Source organism: Triplophysa rosa, linkage group LG4, assembly GCF_024868665.1.
Source record: "Triplophysa rosa linkage group LG4, Trosa_1v2, whole genome shotgun sequence".
Classification (NCBI taxonomy): domain Eukaryota; kingdom Metazoa; phylum Chordata; class Actinopteri; order Cypriniformes; family Nemacheilidae; genus Triplophysa; species Triplophysa rosa.
Window position 1 is genome coordinate 9,912,823 of NC_079893.1, and position 24,312 is coordinate 9,937,134.

The following is a 24,312-nucleotide window of genomic DNA, read 5'->3' on the forward strand; positions in this document are numbered from 1 at the left end:
ATGTTATTGTTGTTTTAATAAATTATTAAAGTATACGTTTATTAAAACTTATTAAACATTTATTATTAAAGCATAAGTTTAGCCAAAGCTTAATGGCCAAGAGATCGATAAAAAAAATTCTAGAATGACATTTGTTGTTTTCTTTCTCTCTGTTCTCCACCTGTAGGGGCTCTGACTGCAGTAGGAAACTGAAGAATGTAAGTACGCTGATCTACTTGCTCTATTTTTTCTAAAAAGTGTATTTTTACTCAAACTCTGTGTATGTCTGTTATTTGACCAACTAGGTGCTCATAACTATATATTGGCTCGGTAAAGCTGCTAACAGCTGTGCTACGTATAACGGCCCCACACTTAACTTGAAAGAGTTTGAGGGACTCCTTTCCATGATGCGAAAGGTAAATCTAGCCTGAAAGATATCTTCAACAGCCTGTTAAATTAAATTTTGTGTAATCCATTATTTTTTTATGTTTGTGTAGGAGTGTGTAAGTGAAGAGTTGGACTCCCCTAAGCGCAGCATAAGGGACAGCGGTTACATCGACAGCTGGGAATCGGAACGCTCGGATTCGCTGTCTCCTCCGAGGCACGGCCGTGATGATTCGTTTGACAGTCTCGACTCATTTGGCTCACGATCGCAGAACACACCGTCCCCAGACACTGTTATTTGCTGCAATAGTGGTACGACTTTCTCAGCTTGTTCATTGATGACATCACTACCCACGGGTTTGTCCTGTCAGCAGCCCTTCAGCTGACAGCAGCTGGATGTTAACACACTTAGACACACTCATGAAATCTGGACTCAATGAGAAAAATCAAACATTCCCACATACTGTACATGAAGTGGGGGTGTTAGATTGCAGCTGTCATGCCTGACAGACGTTCACACACACTTGTCTGTCAGTGTGTAAGAGGATCATGGTGCAAGATACTAAAAAAAGAACCACCAAATGCATTTTATTAGTGTACTACTACTACTACTACTACAACTACTTATTCTACTAATGATTATGAATTAATTAATGTAATTAATTAATACATTACAATTGCATTAATAATAATAATAATAACAAAAACAACAACAACAATTATATTATTATTATTATTAGTAGTATTGTTACTGTTATTGTTATTATTGTAATGTACTAATGTAACGTATTAATGAATTATTAACTTGTGTAATTAACATTTTTAAAAACAACTGACCGCCCTAATAATTTTTAATATAAAACATTATATTAAATATATTATGTCAAATATTATTATATATTTGTTACATAAAATGTATATAAATACATTTTATTCTGATTTGAAGGGACATGCTGAAATTAAAACACCATATTTTAAAGGATGTTATTGGTGTTTTAATTTATTATTAAAGCATAAAAAAGAGGATCATGGTGCAAGACACTAAAAATAGAACCACCAATGCATTTATTAATATATCTAAATAATACTACTAATAGTACTACTACTACTACTACTAATAATAATAATAATATAAATTAAATAATAATAAATAAATTAATAACTATTTCTTAGATTACAATTGCATTAATAAGCAATTAACAGCAATTATTATTATTATTGAAATGTATTAATTAATTATCAATTCATGTAATTAACATTTTAAGACAACTGACCGCAGTACTAATTCTTTATATAAAATGATATATTAAATATACTATATAATATATTATTATTAGGACTGTCAAACGATTAATCGCGATTAATCACATCCAGAATAAAGGTTTGTGTTTACATAATATATACTGTATCTGTGTACTGTGCATATTAATTTTGTATTTATAAAGACAAAACATACACATACTTGTCTATACATTTTAAATGTATTAATTTATATTTACCAATAATTGAAATTGTAAATAAAAGTTTATTTATAGTTATATTTTATATTTTTCTTAAATATATGCATTTATGTGTATGTGTTTATAAATACACAATTAATATGCACAGAACACCAGCATATATTATGTAAACACAAACTTTTATTCTGGATGCGATTAATCACGATTAATCGTTTGACAGCCCTAATTATTATTTAATTGTAATATGTTAAAATTGATATAAGTATACAAAATACTAACAGTTGCTCAATTATTGCGAGACCAAATATCAGTAAAAACTTTAAGAAAAAAAAAAACTCAAAAAGTGTATTTTTCTAAATATCTTGTTACAGACTCTGAAGGTGACGGCAGTCAAAGAAAGCTGCCGGACGTTCGCAAAGACGACATGTCTGCCCGCCGCGTGTCTTACAAAGAGCCCCGCGCCGCTCTTCCCTTCAACCAGTACTTGCCGAACAAAAGCAACCAGACCAACTACCTTCCTGCCCCTCTGAGGAAGAGGAGGAGCGAGAGAGAGGAAGACAGAAGGAGTATGTCAACATCACCTGTAGGAGGCGATAGACCTCTCAGGTAATCACGGCTGTGGGTTGATTTCTCTGGTAGTAGCTGGAAAACTCTTCTTTTCTCTGAAATCTGTTTGTGTGTGAGTTTGAATCATCCCGTGTTGTTCACCTTGCCCTTGAAAACATTATCCCACCCTCTTCCACAGAGAAGAGAGTGTAGACGTATCAAAAGAGGGGGCTGTCGTGTCCCAAAGCCCTGCGTTCCAGAAAACTGTCACCTGGGCAGGTGAGAAAGGGGTGGAGCTTGATGAGGCGGAGCTCAAGAAAATGAGAAAGTTGGAGAAGGCGGGGATTAAAGTATTGCCCGCTTGTGCGCGATACTGCAGGTCAGCGATTGTTTTGGCATGCATGCACAGCGACTAAAACTGCTAACCGCTTGTGTGTGAGGCCTATTGGGTAAAAATCAGGTCTGGTGACCACAAAGCTTGTGTGGTTGAATCTTGAACCGTTGTGCAAATGATCTAAGCTAAGATTGCTCCATTGGGTACTTTATGTGTACTTGAGGATATTTTCGGTTTTGTGATGGAGAGAAATGTCTCATCTATGTTGTAGCATGGATTTGGACTGGATGATTGTAACAAAAATCGTATTTGTTGATTTATTGATATTGATTAATACAATGTACATTAAAAACACGTGATACTGTTTTTAAAGGCTATCCAAAACAAACGGAACTTAATATCAAATGCTTAATAATTGTGAAGCTTTAGCATGGAGTGAAATGATGGACAGGCTGTTTGGTGTTTTGTTGTAAGTCTGTGTAGTCATATTTCAGGGTTATATTGGTTGTGTAACGATTATTCAGTTAGTGAATCAATTGGATGTGCATTTGACTCATTTGATTCTGTTTGTGCTTGGTTAATAAAGTGTTTGTGTGCTTTATTGGACTAAGTGGATTGTTTTAACTTAGTTATGCTAGTCTGGCTTGGAATAAAGGCGTTATTGACCTCCCGCTATGGAACCAAGCCGTATTTAAATGTCCCCTCAGTCCGAACGTGGTTGCTGTGGAGGCCAATAAAGCTAAATCACCTTCTCCTGACATCATTCTTCGACGTGACAATGACTTCCTGCGGACTGCCGTTCCACATGAGTGGGACTCAAATGAGGAAGATGATGGCGAAGAGGGAGACAGAAAAGTTCCAGATGTCCAAAAGGACGACCTCGCTTCTCGCAGGGCGCGCATGAATCAGTTCAAACCCGGTGTGACGCATTACTTCCTTCCGAGCTCTTGTAGCTTGAAGGACAGAGAGAAATGGGAGGGGATCCGACTGGCGTCCCAGCACACGGTTTTGGAGAGGATGGAGAAGATGGAACAGGAAAAAAAGAGGTGTGAGAGAAAGGGATGGAGGTCTCATGATGGTCTGAGAAGTTATGCTGATTTTACAAAGAGGGTAGTTCATGCAAAAATAAAACTTTTGTCATTAGTTATTCACCATCTGTCATTTAAAATTTCTATTTGACTCTTTCTGTAGTAAAATACAAAAGAGGACATTTTGAGAAATGTATCTGTGGTTTTATGTCCTTACAATGGAAGTCAATGGGGGACAAAGTCGTTTGGTTACCAACTGTCTTCATAATATCTTCTTTTGTGTTCTGCAGGAAACAGTAAGTCTTATAGGTTTGGAATGACATGAGGGTGAAAAAGTGATGAACGAATTTTTGTTTTTGAGTAAACTGTCCCCTTAACATACATTACATACTTGCATTAGGGTTTTGCAATAAACCACAAATAGAATCCATAACCAAATTGGATAAATATCTTATTTGACTCTTTTAATGTTTGTCTTTTAAACATAAAAAATCCTTAAAATTTCAAAATCATAATATAGACTTCTCGCTTACAGTATATCCCTTTAATGCGGTATATTAATATTATGATAACAATATAAATTTCTCTTTCTTTTTCCTGATCTGTTCTGTCTGTGTTTATTCTGGATGTGGACGTTGTTGCTGTTCTGTGTGTTTCATGTGGAGTTTTCGAGTGAATATTCCATTTATAATATTTCATTTGACGTTACATTTCTACCACAGTCAGGCTGACTCCACCTCCCCTGAGGTGTCAATCATAACTCGTAAGGACAATCCTTTTCTGAATCCTGAACAAAAGAAAGCGAAAGAAAGAGATGAGGATGATGAGAGAGAGGTAGAACAGAGGACAGTCATCCCAAACCCTGAGAAAGATGATCTAGCAAAGAGGCGGTCTGGAGGAGGGCCACGCCCTCCCATAGATCCTCATCAGTCATTGGTCCGGTCTTCCATCACTCAGTCAGACCTGAAGACATGGCAGAGGCTCAAGATAAATACAGAGAACAGGTCTTTCAAAACACACTCAAACTCCAAAAAAGTGATTCTGTGCGTGTATGAAGTACAGGAGTGACTCCTAATTCAGGAGAGTTAATATAGTGGTAACCATAGCAACTTTTTGGGGTCATGTTTACATAGCAACCTTATCTAGTTAGGCATGCTGCTGTGTCACTTCTATGTATTGTGGTTTAGTTTTGATGACTTGATCGATCAGCTTTTTATCCTCCATACTGATCTGCAGTGAAGCTGACTCCAACAACCCCTTCCTGACCCCTGAGAAAGCGAGTGAATGTGAGGAGGAGAATAAAGTGGGGGCAGACAGAGAGGCAGGGGGGAGGGTTGTGGTGCCCAATGCAACAAAAGATGACCTGGCCAGAAGGCGGAGCCAGAGTGGGCCCGCCCCACAGAGAGATCCTCGCCAGTCATTGGCTCAAACGACCATCACTCAGTCAGACCTGGAGAAGTGGCAGAGACTCAAGATGAATACAGAGAGCAGGTGACCATTACCTCTGACCCCTGACCTAACATGAACTGACTTATCATCATTTTTTAAAGAGTACATAACTAGGGATTTTTAAGGTCCCGCTTTGGTTTGTGGAGTGTCCAACAACAAGTTTATGTACATAGGAGGTGTGAAAACACTGTTTCGTAATAATAGGCACGGCAGTTAGTCTTACCTTACTTCTTGACTGACACTCAAATGATTCGTTCCGAGATTCATCTGTCTAATCCCCTCCTTTCCGCTAGCCTAGTCTGATGTGATTGGGCAGATGGTCTAGTCTGCTGTGATTGGTCTACCGCGAATGAGGCGGTGTTTGGGGCAGAAGAGTGAAGTTTTCGCGGGCAGTCCTAGCAAAACGTTGGCGGGGACTATACATTATGTAGTGACGTAAATCCGCCGCGGTTCGCGAATCAGACTAGTGACGACTCGTTTGCATGATTCAGAGTCGACTCCCTTTTTCCCAAGCCAATAACTTTGTTGTTCATTCACCTTCGGATTTACAACTTGGCAGACTGCTTACTTTCAAACACGGAAACGTTACACACTGCATGAAATGTCATTTTCGTGATCTCATGTTATGTACTCTTTAAGGATTGTTTTATGTGTTTCTTCACACATAAAACTAGTGATGAAGCTCTAGTTTTTGAAATTTTGTCATTTATCTAAGATTTGGTAGTTACCAAATAAAATAGATAAAAAGTTTTGGTAGACTAATTGAAGACGTGTCACAGATTTGACTTCTTGGCTCAGAATTGACTTCTAGGCCAAATATTCTCTCAAAGTTATCAAAAAATGTTCTTGCAGTAAATGTTAAAAGAGCATTTTATCAACATTATAAGTCATTTATAAATGTTCTAAAACTTTATTCTTGTTATTAAATGTTTCATTGTTACAAACAGAAATAACGTTTTTATAACTTGATGGCAATGTTAGCAAAACGTTCTTAGAACGTTAAATGTAAATTACAGGTTAATTTGCGCACATATTTTTTTGTGGCTTTAAGTCAAATGTCTTTATAACAACTTTACAATCGTAACTATTTTAAGAAGTGGCTAATTCTTATCAATTTGTATAGTGTGACTCTTACAAAAACATATGATTATTAGAAAGACGGCATACTGAAGCCCCTCCCCCAACCCCCCTAAACCTAACGTCACTGGTGCAAAAGCAAATGTACTAAAACGTACGAATAAGATTGTACGAATTCAAACGAAATAGCCACCTCGTAAAATAGTTACGAATTACCGTGAGATTGTGTTGGTACTTCCTAACAGATTTTTGATTATTTTAATTATTTAACATTATTTTATTTATCAATAACTCATTTTTATTTCTTTTAACTATTATTAAGTCCCAGAGTGTTACATCAAATTCTGTTACTCATCGCAGGTTCCAAATTACTTCTGTCTAGTCTAGTCTAGCGTGACTACATACTTATTTTCTTTTTCAATGGCTTAGCATTTTTCTTTCAGTGTGAAAAGACAAATGAATTGATTCTGAAATCGTATTGTGTCGCACCTGGTTTGCACACAGTGTGGCCTCAAATCAATTTAAATCACTCAAGGCTCATGGTCCAGAAAATTGGCATGTCGAAGCCGTGAGTGCTGCGTAAGAGAGCTCTGTGTCTTGTTAAGCTGTAGATGTTTCTTAAAGTGCGCCTTTGTGAGCCTCAAATCTGTTTGTAGAGGGAAGCCATCTTTAGCGAACAGTCGTCACCACGGCAACCATTGAAGCCAAGAGATGCTCAGAGAGAAAAAGAGCAGGAGACATTATGTGTGCGTGTGAGACAGAAAGAGCACATAAAGCTATTGAATGAGAGACATTGAGCCAGATCCAGCACTGTGTCATTCATAGTACTTTCTCTTACATCTCAGGGATTTCCATATGTCTCAAAGGCCATGCCTGCATTAGACTCAGCCTCAAATGATACGGCCACAGTCTGTTCGCAAACCGTCTGATGCATATTGCACACAAAATTAACTTTTTTGATCTAATAAGATTAAATGATTAATGATAAATGATAGGCCAACATATATTATTTAACAATGAATTAAATAATTTAATCATTCATATAGAAGTTAATAACTTTTTCACGACAGTCTGATATTGTGGTATGATATTGTCCTGATAACCCCGCCCCTCAAATCAAAATGAGCTGTGATTGGTTGTTTTAGATATCAGTCGTCTCATCTGTGGGTGTGGCTTGGCCTATTTTTGGCGTGTTTGCGTATCACACAGCCATCTCTCTCATAAAAATTCTCACATCATTAACATCAAGTTTCCCATACTGACTTCACGTTTCCTCATTGCTATACTTTAGTTTTCATTTTTCCTCTCCTTCTCTTCTTCTAACTGTGTCATGTATGTGTGTGCGTGTGAACAGCGACGAGCCCATTGTCCCTCTATGTCAGTCGTGTCTTGAGAAAGGCTGCCTCTCTATCGCCTCCAATGCGAAGGTTGCCAAGAACGACCTGGCCGGTTGCCGGGAACGTCCCTCCGGCGAACGGCGCCGTTTTGTGACATTTGGGGGAGTGACAGAGATGGAGAGTACCTCCTGGATAGATGAGGATAAGGGAGGGGGAGAGGAAGAGAGAGGCGAGGCAGAGAAGCTTCGATATCTCCTTTCGATGGCACCTGTGGCTGTGCCCACCATAGGGCTGGGCTCCATACTGACAAAGAGAGCAGTCCGCAGGTGCATTGCATTTTTGCACAGCAGTCCAGAGTGCATGCACATGTAAAGGGGTCACATCTAAATTTTTTGATATTAGAAATTATAGTTGTCATCCCATGTCCTGCTTATTATGTCACCACAACAGAGCAGCACAGGTTGCTGAACTTGAAACAGATGTGGTTGACATATAAATGTTGGGCTTTGTGTGGCAATATAATCTGTTTGATATCACTGAGAACGTTTTGCAACTCAGTTTTGATAAATGCTGTTATGGAATGAAGAAAGAGTTTTTAATTAGTAAACTGGACTGTAGTTTATTTACATAGGTATCACCTGGATGTTTTTTATCATTTATTAATGGGACGGGTGCTGAGCTCTTATTAGATGCCAAGTCATCCATTTAAAAACCTTTTTTAATTAATTTTGTAATGAAATGAATGTTGGCAAAATAAGAAATGTTGCCTTTAAAACAAAATTTGGCACGCCTTAAGATCCAAAGGTTTATCAGGTCCGAAGATAGTGAAAAACATTTCTGTTAAGTAACACAAAACTTTTGAAAGGTATTGTATGCTAGATACAAATGTTAATAATTTTGTTTATTTGTATAAACAAAATTTGTTAGTTTGAAGAATGAAGGAAAATTTTATGTTTTATGATATGACCCCTTCAGAGTCTACTCGGACAGTAATGTTTTTGTTCACGAAAGTGCATAAAGAATACACACTCACACTGCCTGTCGAGAACTGCCTGCTCTGACGAATCACTGCACTTTCTCAGTTAGTATTTTTGTATTTTCCAGTACAAATATCTGAGCATTCTTAAATTAAGATACATTTACTTAAGAAGCAAAAAGTCTTATTTTCGAAATAAATATAATACATACAGTCACGGAAAACATTACGGGACCGTATCTGAATTTACTATTTTATAGTTATGTGTTTAGGTAAAATTATTACATTTGTTTAATTCTGTGAACTACTAACAATATTTCTTCCAAATTTGAAATAAAGATATTGTTTCTATTTGCATGTATTTTCAGAAAATGAAAACTGAAGAAACAGGTCAAAATAACAAAAGATGCTCCGTATTTTTGCAGACCTCAAATACTGCAAATAAAACAAGTTCATTTTTAAGCAATACAACAGTAAAGACCATTGCACATTGAGTCTGAAATTTGCGTACAAACGAGCGCCAAATACGAAAAAAAACGCATACAAAAATTTCGGACTGTATGTGCAAAGACCTTAATATTTGTGTATTAAGAAAAAGTTCCAAAAATACTTTTTATGTAATAGAAATAATGTTATGAAATTCTTATAACAGTTTTCATGTGTCTTATCATGCTGTCAGTCTTTCACATTGCTGTTGGATGATTGCTGTCACTCCTGAGGTTTGATTCTGTTGAAATTCAGCAAACACCGGACTGGAATGGCCACAATATCTAGAAAGGCTGATTAACATTAAAAATTTTTACGGCTGTAGATAAATTAAGTTAAATAAAAAAACATCTTACATTAAGTTTGACTTCTTCATCAAGTACTTAATTGAAGATTTTTTTTTTTTACCCCATTAGCATTGTTTTAAGCAAAAACTCAATGATCTGTTTTTTAAAACACAATATTTAATACATGTAGTCATTTTGCTTCTCAAGTAAATGTATCTTGATTAAAAAAAAATATTTGTATTGAAAAACAAGACAAAAATACTGAAAATCATATTTTGCAATGTGCTTACCAACAGAACCCGGACACACGTGCACATACTCACCCTCGCACATGCTGGCGTGTGGGAATGTGAACAGCGATGCTGCAATAATAGTAGCATGTTGGCTTCATCTGACTGGGGTTTATGAAGCTGTAGGACTCATGCCTTGTAAGGCTGTTAGCATGATGCTAACAACTGTACATACTGTAATAGCGGCCATGAATGCCTTACAGCACCAGTTTGAATTGAAATATCAGAGCCTGGACATCACAGACAAGGGAATAGAATGAAATGTGTTTTTGTGCTTGTCTAAGAGAGTAAAAGCGTGTGTTCCAGTGTATGTCTGTAACTTTGAGTAGCTGCATTGCAGTTGCTTTGTTTCCCACTGGACTGCATCTTTTCCTGCTTGTACCTCTCCCTCCTATTTGCTCCTTTTTCTTTCTTTTTTCTGAATGTCTATTTCTCTGTTTTCCACATCATGATTTGACTCACTCAGTGGAGACGCAATCCCCGAGCCTCCCGTGGTCATACCCCCCGAACCCCCCAGCCCTGTCACCTTTGACCTCGAACGACCCTCAAGCTCCGCCCAGCTCAGGGCGCTTGAGGAGCAGCTCGCTGTGAAAGCAAAAGATGAGAGAGATGATGATGAAGAGGAGGAAGAGGAGGACAGGCAACCGGATATAACAAACGATGACATGCTGGCTCGCAGGACAGGGGCATTTCAGAAGACATCCAAGGGAATGTCGTATAACAGATTTCTCCCGCAGCCCGCCTCTAAGAGAGAAGTTACTGCAGTGGCTTTATCCGCTCAGAAAGGAAGTACCCAGATGAGTATGAGTGGAGAGAGAGACCTACAGTATCTGGAAGGAAACATAAAGACGAAGAGAACCAGGATTGGACAGAGGTGGGAGGAGTAAGATTACTAAAGTTTGAGGGTTTATCATGCATGTGACTAACATGCTTGGTGCAGTGGTGGAAAACTTGTTCTAGTGTTGTGTGCTTGCTAAGAATATTCTTATGCATTGGCACAACCTACACAGTTTTGTGCAAGAGGCATAAATGATACCTCAAAATGTGCAGCTGCTTATCTGACAAATGCTTTAAAAGCATGTGATATTTTGACAGGAATGAACCATCTGACCAAGAACCAAACACCCAAAAGAGCCCCGACATTGTGCGTTCACCCGCATCAAGGGTTGATAACAATGAAGATGATGAGTGTTGGGATGAAGACCCCCTACCAAACGTTGAGAAGGATGACATGCTTGCACGAAGAACCGGAGCTTTCCAAAAATCAAGAGGGGGGTTTTATAATGCATTTCTTCCCACTTCTGGTGCAGTGAAACAGAAAACGTCTCCCATCACTGGAATGAATCAGTCGTGCTTCAAGAAGACCGATTCATCTCTGGACAGGTTCTGATCTTTAGGGAATGAAGTGTGTCTTTCTGAGTGTTTTTAATGTTTAGTGTAGTAGATTGCTTGGGTGAGTGTATGTTAACATGGGTTGTGATAGGCTGTTGGTCTTGATGTGTGACTTTCTGGAGTTTCTAACAAATGAAAGTTGTGTGGATCGCTGACTTTTGTGGATGTTGTCTGTTTGCTAATGTTTGTGACTGGCTTGCTGTTCCTTAAGTTAAGTACGCAAAAATACCCTGTTTTGTGCATTTGTTAGCTAAATTGTATTGTGAGTTACATTCAAATTAAAACAGTTGTTTCACACTGGTGAGAAACTGCAGGTTTGACTAAATTTGTTTCAATTTTAATTTTAGAATTAGTGACTAAATACTTGTCCTTATGTCCTAAGATGCTCTCTGTTTCTTGCAGAATTGCAAAGTGTGTTTGTTTGATCTTTCTGTGAAATAAACACTGCTTACTTGAATGCTTTCTCATTTGATGCAGTTTAAAACAAGCGTGTCTTAAAGGGAAAGTGCACTCAAAAATGAAAATTCTGTCATCATTTACTCCCCTTCAAGCTGTTCCAAACCTGTATACATTTCTTGATTCTGTTGAACACAAAACATATGTTTTAAAGAATGTTTATAGCCAAACAGTTCTGGGGCACTATTGACTACAGCAGATAAAAAAAACTCCTACGATAGTCAATGGTGACCCAGAACTCTTTGGTGTCCCACAATCTTCAAAATCCCTTCTTTTGTGTTCAACAGAATAAAGAAATGTATACAGGTTTGAAACAACTTAAGGGTGAGTAAACAAAGACACAATTTTCTTTTTTGAGTGCTCCAAGTGTCCACATAGTTTTAGGGTCACTGACTGTAGTTAGTATTCATTTTCAATCTCACTCTGTTCTTTCCCCTTAAATCTCTGTTATCTCTGGCTGGTCTGAGAACAGAGAGGGTTTAGCTAAACCAAACAAAACTTGAATGCATTCCTCAGCCTCCCTTTCACAGCCCTGCTTTGCTTTAGTAACCATGGCAACTTTCTCAGCTTCGCCCTTAGCTCTGTGGCCCCGCCCCCAAGGGATGCTGAGGACACACCTAGGAAGTGCCCTCAGATGATGGACAGGCAGGAGTCGGGCTCTGTGGGTTTGATGGGACAGGATAGTCTTATTAAAGATGAGACTAATACCAAAAGCCCCTCCCCTATGCCTGAACAAGCCTCACGTCGGCCCCTTTGGCTGGAAGATGATGATCTCCCCCCAATGTGAGAAAACACTTTGAGGACCAATTTATTATTATTATTAACAAGTATTCTGGTGAAAGAAATGTGTTCTTCCATGTTCTGCATGAAAGGAGATAGCACTTTATGCGTGTGTCTACATGTTGTCAATTTATATTGTTTATTGGTGTAATTGTCAAACCAAATTATCAAAGGTGATTTTTGTCAAACGGAAAAACAGGAAACGTCATAAAATTTCTCATCCCTCTATAAACTAAAATATAGTTTTACCAAAGGACGCTGAACAGCTACCATTGCTAATATCACCTTTAAATTATTTTACTTCTGCTGTTAGATATATTTCTGAGTGAAACGGGATATTCTCAAACATTGTATTTCCCCGGAATAGATTGGAATGTGAAAATAAGTCGTTTTCAGTCAGAACGGAGTTGGTTGGGGGGTGGATGAAAATGTAATAAATTCATAACATGAACTTAAAAGAATGTTGTATTAGAGGCAGAGCGATATGGATTAAAAGGGTATTAAAGACCATTTTAAAGTTTGTTTATTGTGTACAATAAAACTCGCTTTAATTCCTTTAATAAATTAGATACATTTTTGTTTTATGTTGACTTTAAACGATAGTTAATAAATGAAAACAAGGTCTCCATCCAAAACGTTTTTTTATTACTACCTCTTAAAAAGTTTTTAAGCTTTTTAACATTAAAAAAAATTATGACAATAATCCTTGCACAGGAGCTAGAAACTATATATATAAAAAAACATATAGACCACTTCACAAGATGTAAACACTGGTTCAGAAGCACTTCTGGTTTCAGGTTTTTTAGAATTTTGTTTAAATTCTCATATATACTGTATAATTAAGTCTTAAAAAATATTTCTTTGACATTTTGATTCGGTTGTAATTGTTCTGATGGTTGCATTTTGTTCAAAGTAACGTTCGTGTTAAACCGTTTTCTGGACCAGCGGTGGTCTGTATACTGTACTTACTTTGTAAATAAAAATCATTATATTATATAAAAACATTATAGTGTTTAGTGCGTAGTGTTGGATTTACAAAAGGTTGATAATCAAAACATTTTTTTAAAAAGAAAGGTCTGTGCAGATTGTTTTATTATGTCCTCATGTTTTATTCTTATAGCTCATCTTTTCTTCTTATTTATTAATATCCTAGATTCAGAGCCACTAGTGTTTCTAATGAATCCGAGTAAGTTTCTTTTTTGTTTGTTTTTCTGTCTGTCATTCTTTGTATTGCTGCTGCAGAACTGAGCATCTGCATGTACTAGAAACACATGTCTATTTCCATCGAGATACAAACGGTTCCTAAATGTACACACTTTTCCTTTTTATGCATGTAAACTTAGTAGTAAAGCCTGCCTTTACATGTGCATGTGAAAACATATAATTGGATCTTTCTCATGGTTTGCTGTGTTGGATACATTTTTCTCTTGAATAAAATGTGTGCACATACTTTTAACCTCATTCCACTATAGCGGTGACTCTAACACAACAGTTCAACCATCTTTGCTATTTTCACCCCATCAGATGTCTTAGCCAATGAAATGAATATCAAACTAACAGTTACAAAAAAGCAGATTTGGTATTTCGATTAAAAGGTATAGCTACTTGGTGAGTGTTTTTCTCCCACTATCGAGCATTTTTGGTTTAAGTGATGTGTAATTGTATTAAAATTAACGATAATATTAACGATAAATGAAATCACATTTAGGTGAATATTTGTGATATTCAGGATAACACATTCTGGTATGATTGGGAGAAAATATTGAGGAAAAAATGCACTACAGAATACCCGTTTGCATTATGGCACAGAGCAGAACTTGTACTGTCGAATATGTGTAGTTTTCTTGTAGTTGTTCTGTTTGAATTGTACAGTACATGGTCTTGATAACATTTCTCTCACTTAACCACGTCATTCCTAGTTAGCATCATGCTAACATTTCATCTCTGAACTTCTTGTCAACAACTCAAAGGAAGGCATGTAGATTTTCGCTCTCACCTTTCCTTTATCTGAAAGCAACTTTCAAACTTGCCTTTTGACTTGTTTGCTATTCACAGGAGTATGAGTTTGATTGACATGCGCGATGAAGAGGACGAGATGGCGTACCTTCAGCCGCACAGCCAATCACGACATGAGTGCCTACACAACCAGTACAACAAACTCAGAGAGGAGGAGGACCAGTGGCAAGACGTGAGTCATGCAAACCCACACAAAAACGCGTGCACGTGTAATTTGGATATGTGTACATTTTCTTGCGTCTGTGCGCAGGACTTGGCACGCTGGAAGAATCGGAGACGAAGTGCCTCTCAGGATCTGATCAAAAAGGAGGAGGAGAGGAAGATGATGGAGAAGCTGATGTCCACGGATGGAGGATCTGGCCATCGCAGGAAGAGCATCAAAACTTACAAAGAGATTGTAGAGGAAAAGTGAGCGACGTAAACATGTACACCCTCAAGATTTAGAACGGCCTTTGCGTATCTTATTGCTAAATTTGACCTGGTGCGGATAGCTTTGTTTATTTGCATAGGTTGTTGTCTGTGTTGTTTTAGCATCTGATTCGTTGAACATGCAAATGCGGTTTCAAAATACGGCCGGAAAATTAGGGCTGGATTCGATTTGCATGGCACAGTTCATGTTCTTAAAGGACGGTTTTTATGCTAACTCTTAGTCTGGCTCTCTTTACTTTTACCATACGCTGTGTGGATATATATATATATATATATATACAGTATATATATATACATATATATTCTCCATTACAATTTAATAGTCAAGATGTACCGCAGCTGTTGAATTCACCCCTTACAAGCTGCTAAGCTGAAATCTTATTGGCCACTTCATTTCATTTAAGTTCCTTTAAAAGCCCCCATTCCCTTATATAGCACGCTATTTGAAGGGACAGCCATTTGGAATGGTGTCTGAAACCATGAATGTTGACAACGAGACTCAATTCAATCCCATGATGCACTGCAATAACAAGTTTAGCGCTAATGTACACTCACAGGTGGTCTTGGAAGACATGGGAATTATTATGGTTATTATAGTTTTGTTTTAAGTTTCGTTGTAGTTTTATTAGTATTTTGAATTAGCTTTTATTTTGATACTTTATATATAAAATAAACAACATTAATAATATATATACATAATAATAAATAATAATAAAAATGGGTAAATAAAATAAATTATATATATTTTTTAAATACATTTCCGTTTAAATTTTGAGCAATATTTATTATTTTATTAATGAATTATTATGTTATTATTTATTCGTTTATTATATTGCTGTTTAAGTTAAATACATTTTTATTTTAGTTTTTGTTTAGTTTTTACTTATTTTGAGTTAATAATTTTTGTGTCTTAACTTAAACGTAGATCATTTAAATAGTTTAGATTAAGTTTTTCAAATAATATTTAGGCAGATATTTTGTTATTTCAATAAACAGAAATGTTTTCATAGTTTTAGTTTTAGCAAACTATAATAACCCTAATTCACTCATTTTCATTTTCATTTACATCTTCTTCATGCGAATTATATTAGTGAAATAATTTAGAGAATTGTAAATGAGGGCTTCTAGACCCATTTTGAAAACAGCCCATGTGTTTCCCTGGAATCAAACCCGTGACCTTGCAGTTGAGCTTTATTCTCGTTGCCATGAATGTTGACAACGAGACTCAATTCAATCCCATGATGCACTGCAATAACAAGTTTAGCGCTAATGTACACTCACAGGTGGTCTTGGAAGACATGGGAATTATTATGGTTATTATAGTTTTGTTTTAAGTTTCGTTGTAGTTTTATTAGTATTTTGAATTAGCTTTTATTTTGATACTTTATATATAAAATAAACAACATTAATAATATATATACATAATAATAAATAATAATAAAAATGGGTAAATAAAATAAATTATATATATTTTTTAAATACATTTCCGTTTAAATTTTGAGCAATATTTATTATTTTATTAATAAATTATTATGTTATTATTTATTCGTTTATTATATTGCTGTTTAAGTTAAATACATTTTTATTTTAGTTTTTGTTTAGTTTTTACTTATTTTGAGTTAATAATTTTTGTGTCTTAACTTAAACGTAGATCATTTAAATAGTTTAGATTAAGTTTTTCAAATAATATTTAGGCAGATATTTTGTTATTTCAATAAACAGAAATGTTTTCATAGTTTTAGTTTTAGCAAACTATAATAACCCTAATTCACTCATTTTCATTTTCATTTACATCTTCTTCATGCGAATTATATTAGTGAAATAATTTAGAGAATTGTAAATGAGGGCTTCTAGACCCATTTTGAAAACAGCCCATGTGTTTCCCTGGAATCAAACCCGTGACCTTGCAGTTGAGCTTTATTTCTTTTTCTCAGAGAGCGTCGGGAACAGGAGCTACATGAACAGTACTGTAAGGCCTCCACCCCAGAGGAGAAAGCAGCCATACTTCAACGCTACGCTCTCCGCTTCACCATCAGCGATGCCATACTAGAGAAACTTCAGCTCCCCAAACTGCCTTCCGCCACGACGCCGGTGCACTCCTCGCCTCTACATGAGTCTGTGAAACAGTCCACGCATTCAATAGAAGCAGAGGTTGCAGAGCCTACACAAACTTCCCCTACACAGCACAGTTTACCTACAGGCCAGCAGACGGCACAGAAGCAGCTGCCGAGAAAGCCCAAAACACCTGAACAATTACCTACCAAAACCATCAAAACTCCGGAAGTCCCACCAGCGCCTGCACGTCCACTTCCTTCATCCTCAAAGCCTGTGCCACTTATCACCCCGAAACCCTACAGTCAGCCCAAACTCAACCAGGGGCCTCGCAAGCCACTGAAGGTTCGTCTACATTTATTTATTTATTTGGTAATACCACAGTAGTTTTTCTCTTTGAAGGTTCTATCCAGGCATCGAGAAATTGTTTTAACAAACATGACCCAATGAATGTTCATACTTCAATATGTAGAGCAACAGCTCCAGGGCCAGATTTGACTCATGTTATTGTGTGTTTTTGTTTTTAATACAGATCGATGGCTTTATGCGTTTGAATGGCGAGAGCACACAGGACGACAACAGACAGAGTGGTGTTAAAAGCTCTCTGGTGCATTCTGTCCCATTCTCGTCCACACTTTCAAAGCCAGCCACTCAAAGTCAACCAAATGATGAGCTACATGTGTTAGAAACTCCCCACCACCAGCAGAACTCGCCTGTGTCTGTTCCTGACCAGGAGAAAGAGACTGTAAAGGAAGAAAAAGAATCTTCTCTTAGCATTCAGGAAGAAAACAGCAAAGCAGACATCTCATCTACACAGTCCGAGTCAGAACCCGAAGGTTAAACACTATATTCATATTTTTCTCATTTAAAAGAGGTGACATCATGAGAAATCCCTTTTTTTGTTTTCAGACAACTCACAAGGTCCTCCCAAGTCTCAACAGAGCATCTATTAAAACTAATGGGTTAAAAAGTGTTCATATAATCTTCATAGAATTTGATCTTTTTTTGTATACTGTTACTGAAGAGAAGAGCTGTTATAATGGACAAAAACAAAACTGTTTCATTTTAAGGGTCATTGGAAAATGGTCAGTTACAACTCAATTATAATAATGATAACCTTTGGTGCAGAAAACCTATAATAAAATTATGGATGGAACACAGAAATATGTCAAACAAATATGACCCCTTTGAAACAGAAGTACTGTAGATTGGAACAGTCATGGATTTTTTGGGGTAATATCTTATATTCGCCGATTTTAACAGGAAAGCAGACAATTCCTGAACCGGCTGTGAAGCGTAACTGCATTGTCACGACAACCATTGTGACTGAACTTACTCAGACACACCCCCTCCAACCAAATGACACGTCCAGCACAGAGCAGGTGAGCCTTTATTATTAAACATTTAATATTAGTAATATTTTAATAAAAATATTTAATATGAATATTTGTCATGTTTGTCATGTTAATATTGACCATAAAATATGAATATTATAAAAATATAAAATATAAAAATTATAATTTCTGTTGACAATGACTAAAAATTTGTAATAAATACAAAATCTAGAATTCTCACCACATGTTTATCTGTTTAACGAATTATAGACAATATTGTCTTTATTTGATTTATTGTTGACTATTTGATTAGTTAAAAACCCTGTTTTATTTTCACATTAAATGTAATAAGTATCTCTAATCATTTCCTTTCATTTCCATCAGCTTACCTCACTTCAGAGTTCAAGTGGTGATAACTCAACTACTGAGTCCAGCAAAGCTGACCAGACTTCATACTCACAGTCATTGACAGGTAATACAATCCCTCCGCATCACATGCTCAGTTTCTCATAACGTGATTGGTCAATGACTGCAGTGCAAAAGAAATGCCAATAGTTGGTTAGAAGTGAATCCCTACTCAACTCCCCCACTTTTAGTCCTTCGTTCACCTCCTCTAAATCTTCCTTTGGCTTTCCTTTTTCTGGTTTGTCTTTTTCTACCTTTCTCCTTTCCCTGTCTCTTTCTTTCCCTGTCGTTGACTTTTTTCTGGCTGGTTTCATTTGGTGTTGCGTGGGTCTGTTAGGCTCCTCAAGTAGCTCTAGATTACGCTGGGAGTTCTTCGCTCCAACAGGTAAAACCGATGGATGAGCTAAGATGAGGCTTTATTTTCCATGAGCGGCGGATGGGATCATATTCATCCATCTGCCCATCTCTTGTTTGTTTCCTCTGTAAAGGTGCATTTTATACGCTTGTTTGCTGAGGGCACAATGATAAACTAAAGAGGTTAAAAAACATTTCCAAATAAGCACAGAGTTATGTGTAGGCCCACATGAAATCTGTGCAACAGAACTGTCTGTTATTCATATGCATATTTACCACCATCATGGTTTGAAAACGCACAGCATTTTACTTTTTGCTAGATTCAACACATTTTACCCCGTTTAAATCTATTTTTGCAGATTGTCCCGTAAAATCAGTGCTGAAAATGTGAGCAGATTCCATCTGGGCGTATGTGTCATTTTGTCCTCACCGAGCATTTGTAGCATTTATAGCAAGTCATATGTCAGCACTTCATAACTGTAGATGATATTTAGCCGGAGCATTATGCAGTCGTGTACACCTCTATAGATACTGCAGTGTTAGTCTATGTTATATTGCTTTATCTCCTACCGTTTTAATGTTTACATTCACAGCTTCAGAAGAATACGTCCTTCTATAGTCCTTGGTCCTGTTTACATCTAGTATTAAGATCCATCTCGTGTGATCCATTCACAAGCGTACAGGTGTAAATCAGGTCCAACCAAACCACATTCAGAGGTGGTCAGAAACTGACACGACCTGACAACTTACACTTTTGCATTAAAAAAAAAAGCAAAAAGAGGAACTTACGCTCTACAATTGATCTTCCTCTGTTACGGTAACGTTATTTTGGAAAGTTCTCCTGGGTCAAGAAACATGTTTCGTGTGTTATTTTTGGCCAAGACTCTTTAAATTCGCCTCAGAGCTGAGCTTCAGTAACCTGTTAACCTTATCACAATAACCTGCATACAAACTTTTTGGTAAAGCAGTTAGCTAGAGATTGATGCTAAAACCAGATGGAAACAGACCCTTACAGGGACAGTTCACCCAAAAAAGAAAAAATTCTGTCGTCATTTACTCGCCCACGTGTTGTTCCAAAACGGTGTAAATTTCTTTGTTTTGATGAACACGGAGAAAGATATTTGGAAGAATGCTTGTAACCAAACAGTTCTCGACCAACATTGACTACCATAGTGGGAAAAATGACAATGGTGCTCAAAACTGCCCCAGAACTGTTTGCTGTCCTACATTCTTCAAAATATCTTCTTTTTTATTTAACAGACATTTTTCATACTATGGTAGTCAATGGTGTCCAAGAACTGTTTGGTTACAAGCATTCTTCCAAATATCTTTCTCTGTGTTCATCAGAACAAAACATTACATACAGATTTGAAACAACTCGAGGGCGAGTAAATGTTGACAGAATTTTTATTCTTGGGTGAACTGTTCTTTCATAGACCCTTAATGTCTTGACAGTATTGTCTGTCTTTTTACTCTCTCTCTCTCTCTCTCTCTTTCTGTGCAAACTTATTCCATGTGTATCTTTGTACCACTTTAAGCTTCTGTACTGTTGCTTTCTTGGGCGTAAGTAGATGTTAAGGTGAATTGAATATGTTTCTAAAGTCACTGTTTGTTTTTCTTCCACAGAGATGATTGATTACTCCAGTGAATGTGTAAGTATTACATGTGTGTTTAAACTCATTCTTCACGTCCAGAATCTCCTCCTCAATTCATTTTCTCCATTTCTAGTCTTTTTCCTTGTTAGTTAACACATTAGACCTGAACACTCAAAAGTTGCTGTACCTTTTTTGGTACTCTACCAATCAGACCACCAAATTCTAAAAATGAGCTGCCTGCATTCTTAAAAATAAAGTTGCTTGAAAGGTTCTTCACAGCGATGCCATAGAAGAACCTTTTCTTGGTTCCACAAAGAACCATTCAGTCAAAGGTTCTATCAAGAACTTTACTTTTTTTATAATCTGAAACCTTTTTTCGCCACAAAGAGCCTTATGTGAAACAGAAAGGTTCTTCGGATGTTAAAGGTTCTTCTATGGCATCAAAGTACCTTTGAAGCACCATTTTGTTAAGAGTGTGTTTGGCATGTTCATGGATGGTCGATACTCAACTTTGATGTGAAGGAAATAATTCAAGTGTAGATGAACTCTGTCTTCTTACTCTCGAATTACTTTCTTCTTCCGTGTGTGTGCGTGCATCAGATCGAAACCCCAATGTTGAACCTTACAAAAAGGGTTAACCACTGGACGTGGGATCCTAATGAAGAGCGCAAACGGCAGGAGAGATGGCAACAAGAGCAGGAACGCCTGCTGCAGGTACAACAGCCAGTCTGGGGTTTATCTGACAGAACTGCACACCTGCTATTCTGTCCCTGCAATTCTTTAGGCTGTTCTTACCTTTCCGTTACCTGTTCTCAATTCTGTCCTACTGACCCTGTCACAACTGACCCTTAGCTATGCCCCACCCTAAAACTGTTATTGACCAATGACCACTAATGTCTCTATAAGTCTTGTATACGGTTGGTTTTCAACTAAATTTGACAGATATTACTTAAAATTGTTCGTTTTTGATCGAGCACTTATGAGACTTTTAATGACTGAAGTAATTGCACAGTTGCCACAGTTTTTAACAATATCAGTGTGTAAAGCTTTCTATTAAGAGAAAAAGAGGAGATAACAATGCTTTGCAATATTTCTTTTTATTTATAACACTTTATGCCCACATTTAACCTGCAAACACAATGTTCATGGCAATAAAGCTTTTCTGACAGAGGAGTAACGTAACCAGGGGGGCGGGGCTTAGCTCTCTCTCAGGTTGTTAAAGTGATAGTTCACCCAAAAATAAAACTTCTGCCATCATTTACTCACCCGCTTGTCATTTCAAACCTGTATGACTTTATTTCTTCTACAGAACACAAAAGATATTTTGAAGTACGCTGGTAAGAACTGCAGCACCCATTCGCTTCAATTGTATATTCTCTCTTGTGTTCTACGGAAGAAAGAAAGTCATACAGGTTTGAAACGACAAGAGGGTGAATCAACGATGACAGAACTATCGCTTTAACTGATCCCTCTCGTTCTCTCTCAACAGGAGAAATATCAGAGAGAGCAAGAGAAGCTGAAGGAAGAGTGGGAGAGAGCGCAGAGAGAAGTGGAGGAGGAGGAGAGGAGACATCACGAGGAGGTGTGTCCACTCGTTCTTTTACATGGCCACGCCCACTCTTAGCCTGGTACTTATTAGGTCTTGTTCTACAGGAGAGGCGGATTCTGGAGGAAACCCTGACCCCTCGCGCCTCAGATTTGTGCTCCAAAAGTGTGACGCAGGACCCCAGTCTCAGCCAACCCTCACATGACACCATTGTCCTCTCATTGGCTGACTGGGAAAGGAAACAGGAAATGATGGAGAAACAGGCACAGATGAACCAGAGTAATGAACTGACAGACAGGTGGAGATATATTAAACCTGTTATAGCTTTGGGTACTGTTTAGATGACAGAGGGGTAACAAACAAACACAAATGGAAATGTTGACTTCACAACTTATGCATATTGGAAATCTCTAATGGTGTTTATTTGTGTATTTCTGTCTCAGAACTGACCAAGTGAGCACACCAGTTCAGCAGAACGGACAGAAAACTGAACCACAGGAGAGCCAAACAGCTACACCACAACTGCAGTTCATACAGGGTAACACACAAACACACACGTCTCAAACCGATATTCAAGAGCAGTTCAAATGACACATTGTTTTTTGTGAGGTTCCAGACAGCTCATGGAGTTGTAAATCTAAAAGCAGACAAGAGGATTTGAAGAAAACTGCCTCACTGGACCGTAACCAGAGTCCACCCCAGAGTCAGAGCTCAGGGATGAGGAGGTGTGTGTGTGTGTACGGGAATGCATGCTGGCTTGAATTATCACATGCGTGCCAAATGTTGCTCGGCTTTGCTGGATGTGGAGAATGTAGATCAGATCAGTATGAGCTTTTTTAGGGGCACACGGAACATTTCTGCACATGACTTTCACAGTTCTCTATGCTTGTGTGTACGTGTGTGTGTGCGGCTGTCGGCAGGACTGGGTCGTGCGAAAACGTTTTAGGAACACACCCATCAAAATCACCCTCACCATCACAAGACACATCGCCTCCATCCCCCAGCAGGTATGAGCTTTTCCTCCAGCGGTTCTCAACTGCATCAGGACCCAGATTTTAGTACAAAAACAACCAAAACTGTCTTTCACAAACACAAACATAAAAATTGTATTCGGGGCCTGTTGCATTCTCTCTCAAAACTCAATTCAAACGATGATAGTTTGTCTGTTTCTACATGTATTCAGTTTTGATGGTTTCATGCTGTTTCATTGTCGTAACCCAATAGAAGCACTGCACTAGAGATCACATTAGGCTCAAATAAGCTTAAAGGTAATGTTTAATGCTGTTGAACTGGATATGTAATGGAGATAAGATGTACCTGCTTGACATGGACAGTAAGTACCGCTTTAAGTTTGGTGTATTATACAGTCGCAAAGTTGTGCAACATGATGATAAGCCATGACCAATGAGTTACATAAACATGCTGGATGCTTATGTGCACAAAATCCCATTCTGTTCACGTTTTAAACTGCATTTCTGCCTTTGTTGTCATCATAATATACAGTATTTACACTAGGGACACAAGTCTGAGACCAAAAGCTGTTTTGTTGTTATTGAAACATGTAAATAGTTAAAATGGTTTAGAATAATGTAAAATAAAGAGTAAATAAATACAGAAATATTTATTTTATCGTTAAAAAAATGAAACTTTTTTTATTTATCACCTTAACCCCTGATCAATAAACTCAGACTTTTGGACCCCACTGTATATACTGTATACATTGCCTACTCTGCATGTATGTATTACATAAATATTCTGAATGTTCTCATTAGCGCTGTTAGTTCAACACTTCATTTTGAATCCTGTCCTTGTTTTACAGTTACGTATGGTTTATACTGTAAATTACGGCTTTGCACCCTCTGCAGGTCAATAAGTGGAAAGAAGCTTTGCTCCAGTTGCACACATCCTTTGGGAAAAGGAGCGGCGATGATCATAGAAAGCTTGGGGCTGTACTTTCATATTCAGTGTTTTAAGGTAACGCTCATTTTGGTTTGCATTTAAGTGTGTTATGTGAGTAATGCGTGCATCGTTTTACGTGAATATTTGTTGTGTTCTAGTGCGGCATATGTAAAGGGTTGCTTGGAGACACAAGCGCCGGAACAGACGTCAGAATTCGAAACGGCCTTCTTAATTGTCATGAATGTTACATCAAATCACGGGGTGAGTTTTAATAGATCGATGCATTAACTGTGTATCAACCATGGTTTTACATACAGTACATGTTTTTTAAACACTCAACAATGTGTCGTGGTCACTTAGACCAGTAGTTCTCAAACTTTTTCCTTGTAAGGCCCCCTTTGTATAGAGTGCATCGCTTTGC

The 24,312-nt window shown here is 37.4% G+C and overlaps 1 protein-coding gene across 8 annotated transcripts in view; it reads left to right on the top strand.

Annotated features, from left to right (window-relative positions):
- limch1a (LIM and calponin homology domains 1a) overlaps positions 1-24,312 on the top strand; it is a 40,805-nt gene that overhangs the window by 13,503 nt on the left and 2,990 nt on the right. The window contains exons 5-32 of one of the 8 annotated variants that reach the window (XM_057330786.1): positions 167-197; positions 285-395; positions 477-675; positions 2,195-2,429; positions 2,569-2,748; positions 3,411-3,749; positions 4,454-4,735; positions 4,968-5,222; positions 7,612-7,920; positions 10,100-10,507; positions 10,729-11,016; positions 12,049-12,264; positions 13,415-13,447; positions 14,317-14,449; positions 14,528-14,685; positions 16,641-17,103; positions 17,291-17,594; positions 18,022-18,140; positions 18,477-18,564; positions 20,478-20,503; positions 21,047-21,160; positions 21,936-22,028; positions 22,100-22,290; positions 22,436-22,530; positions 22,609-22,717; positions 22,913-22,999; positions 23,858-23,966; positions 24,050-24,152. In XM_057330786.1, coding sequence (XP_057186769.1) covers positions 167-197; positions 285-395; positions 477-675; positions 2,195-2,429; positions 2,569-2,748; positions 3,411-3,749; positions 4,454-4,735; positions 4,968-5,222; positions 7,612-7,920; positions 10,100-10,507; positions 10,729-11,016; positions 12,049-12,264; positions 13,415-13,447; positions 14,317-14,449; positions 14,528-14,685; positions 16,641-17,103; positions 17,291-17,594; positions 18,022-18,140; positions 18,477-18,564; positions 20,478-20,503; positions 21,047-21,160; positions 21,936-22,028; positions 22,100-22,290; positions 22,436-22,530; positions 22,609-22,717; positions 22,913-22,999; positions 23,858-23,966; positions 24,050-24,152 — 5,078 coding nt within the window. The remainder of the gene's footprint in view (positions 1-166; positions 198-284; positions 396-476; positions 676-2,194; positions 2,430-2,568; positions 2,749-3,410; positions 3,750-4,453; positions 4,736-4,967; positions 5,223-7,611; positions 7,921-10,099; positions 10,508-10,728; positions 11,017-12,048; positions 12,265-13,414; positions 13,448-14,316; positions 14,450-14,527; positions 14,686-16,640; positions 17,104-17,290; positions 17,595-18,021; positions 18,141-18,476; positions 18,565-20,477; positions 20,504-21,046; positions 21,161-21,935; positions 22,029-22,099; positions 22,291-22,435; positions 22,531-22,608; positions 22,718-22,912; positions 23,000-23,857; positions 23,967-24,049; positions 24,153-24,312) is intronic. The other 7 variants (XM_057330787.1, XM_057330788.1, XM_057330789.1 and 4 more) reach the window with 7 other exon arrangements.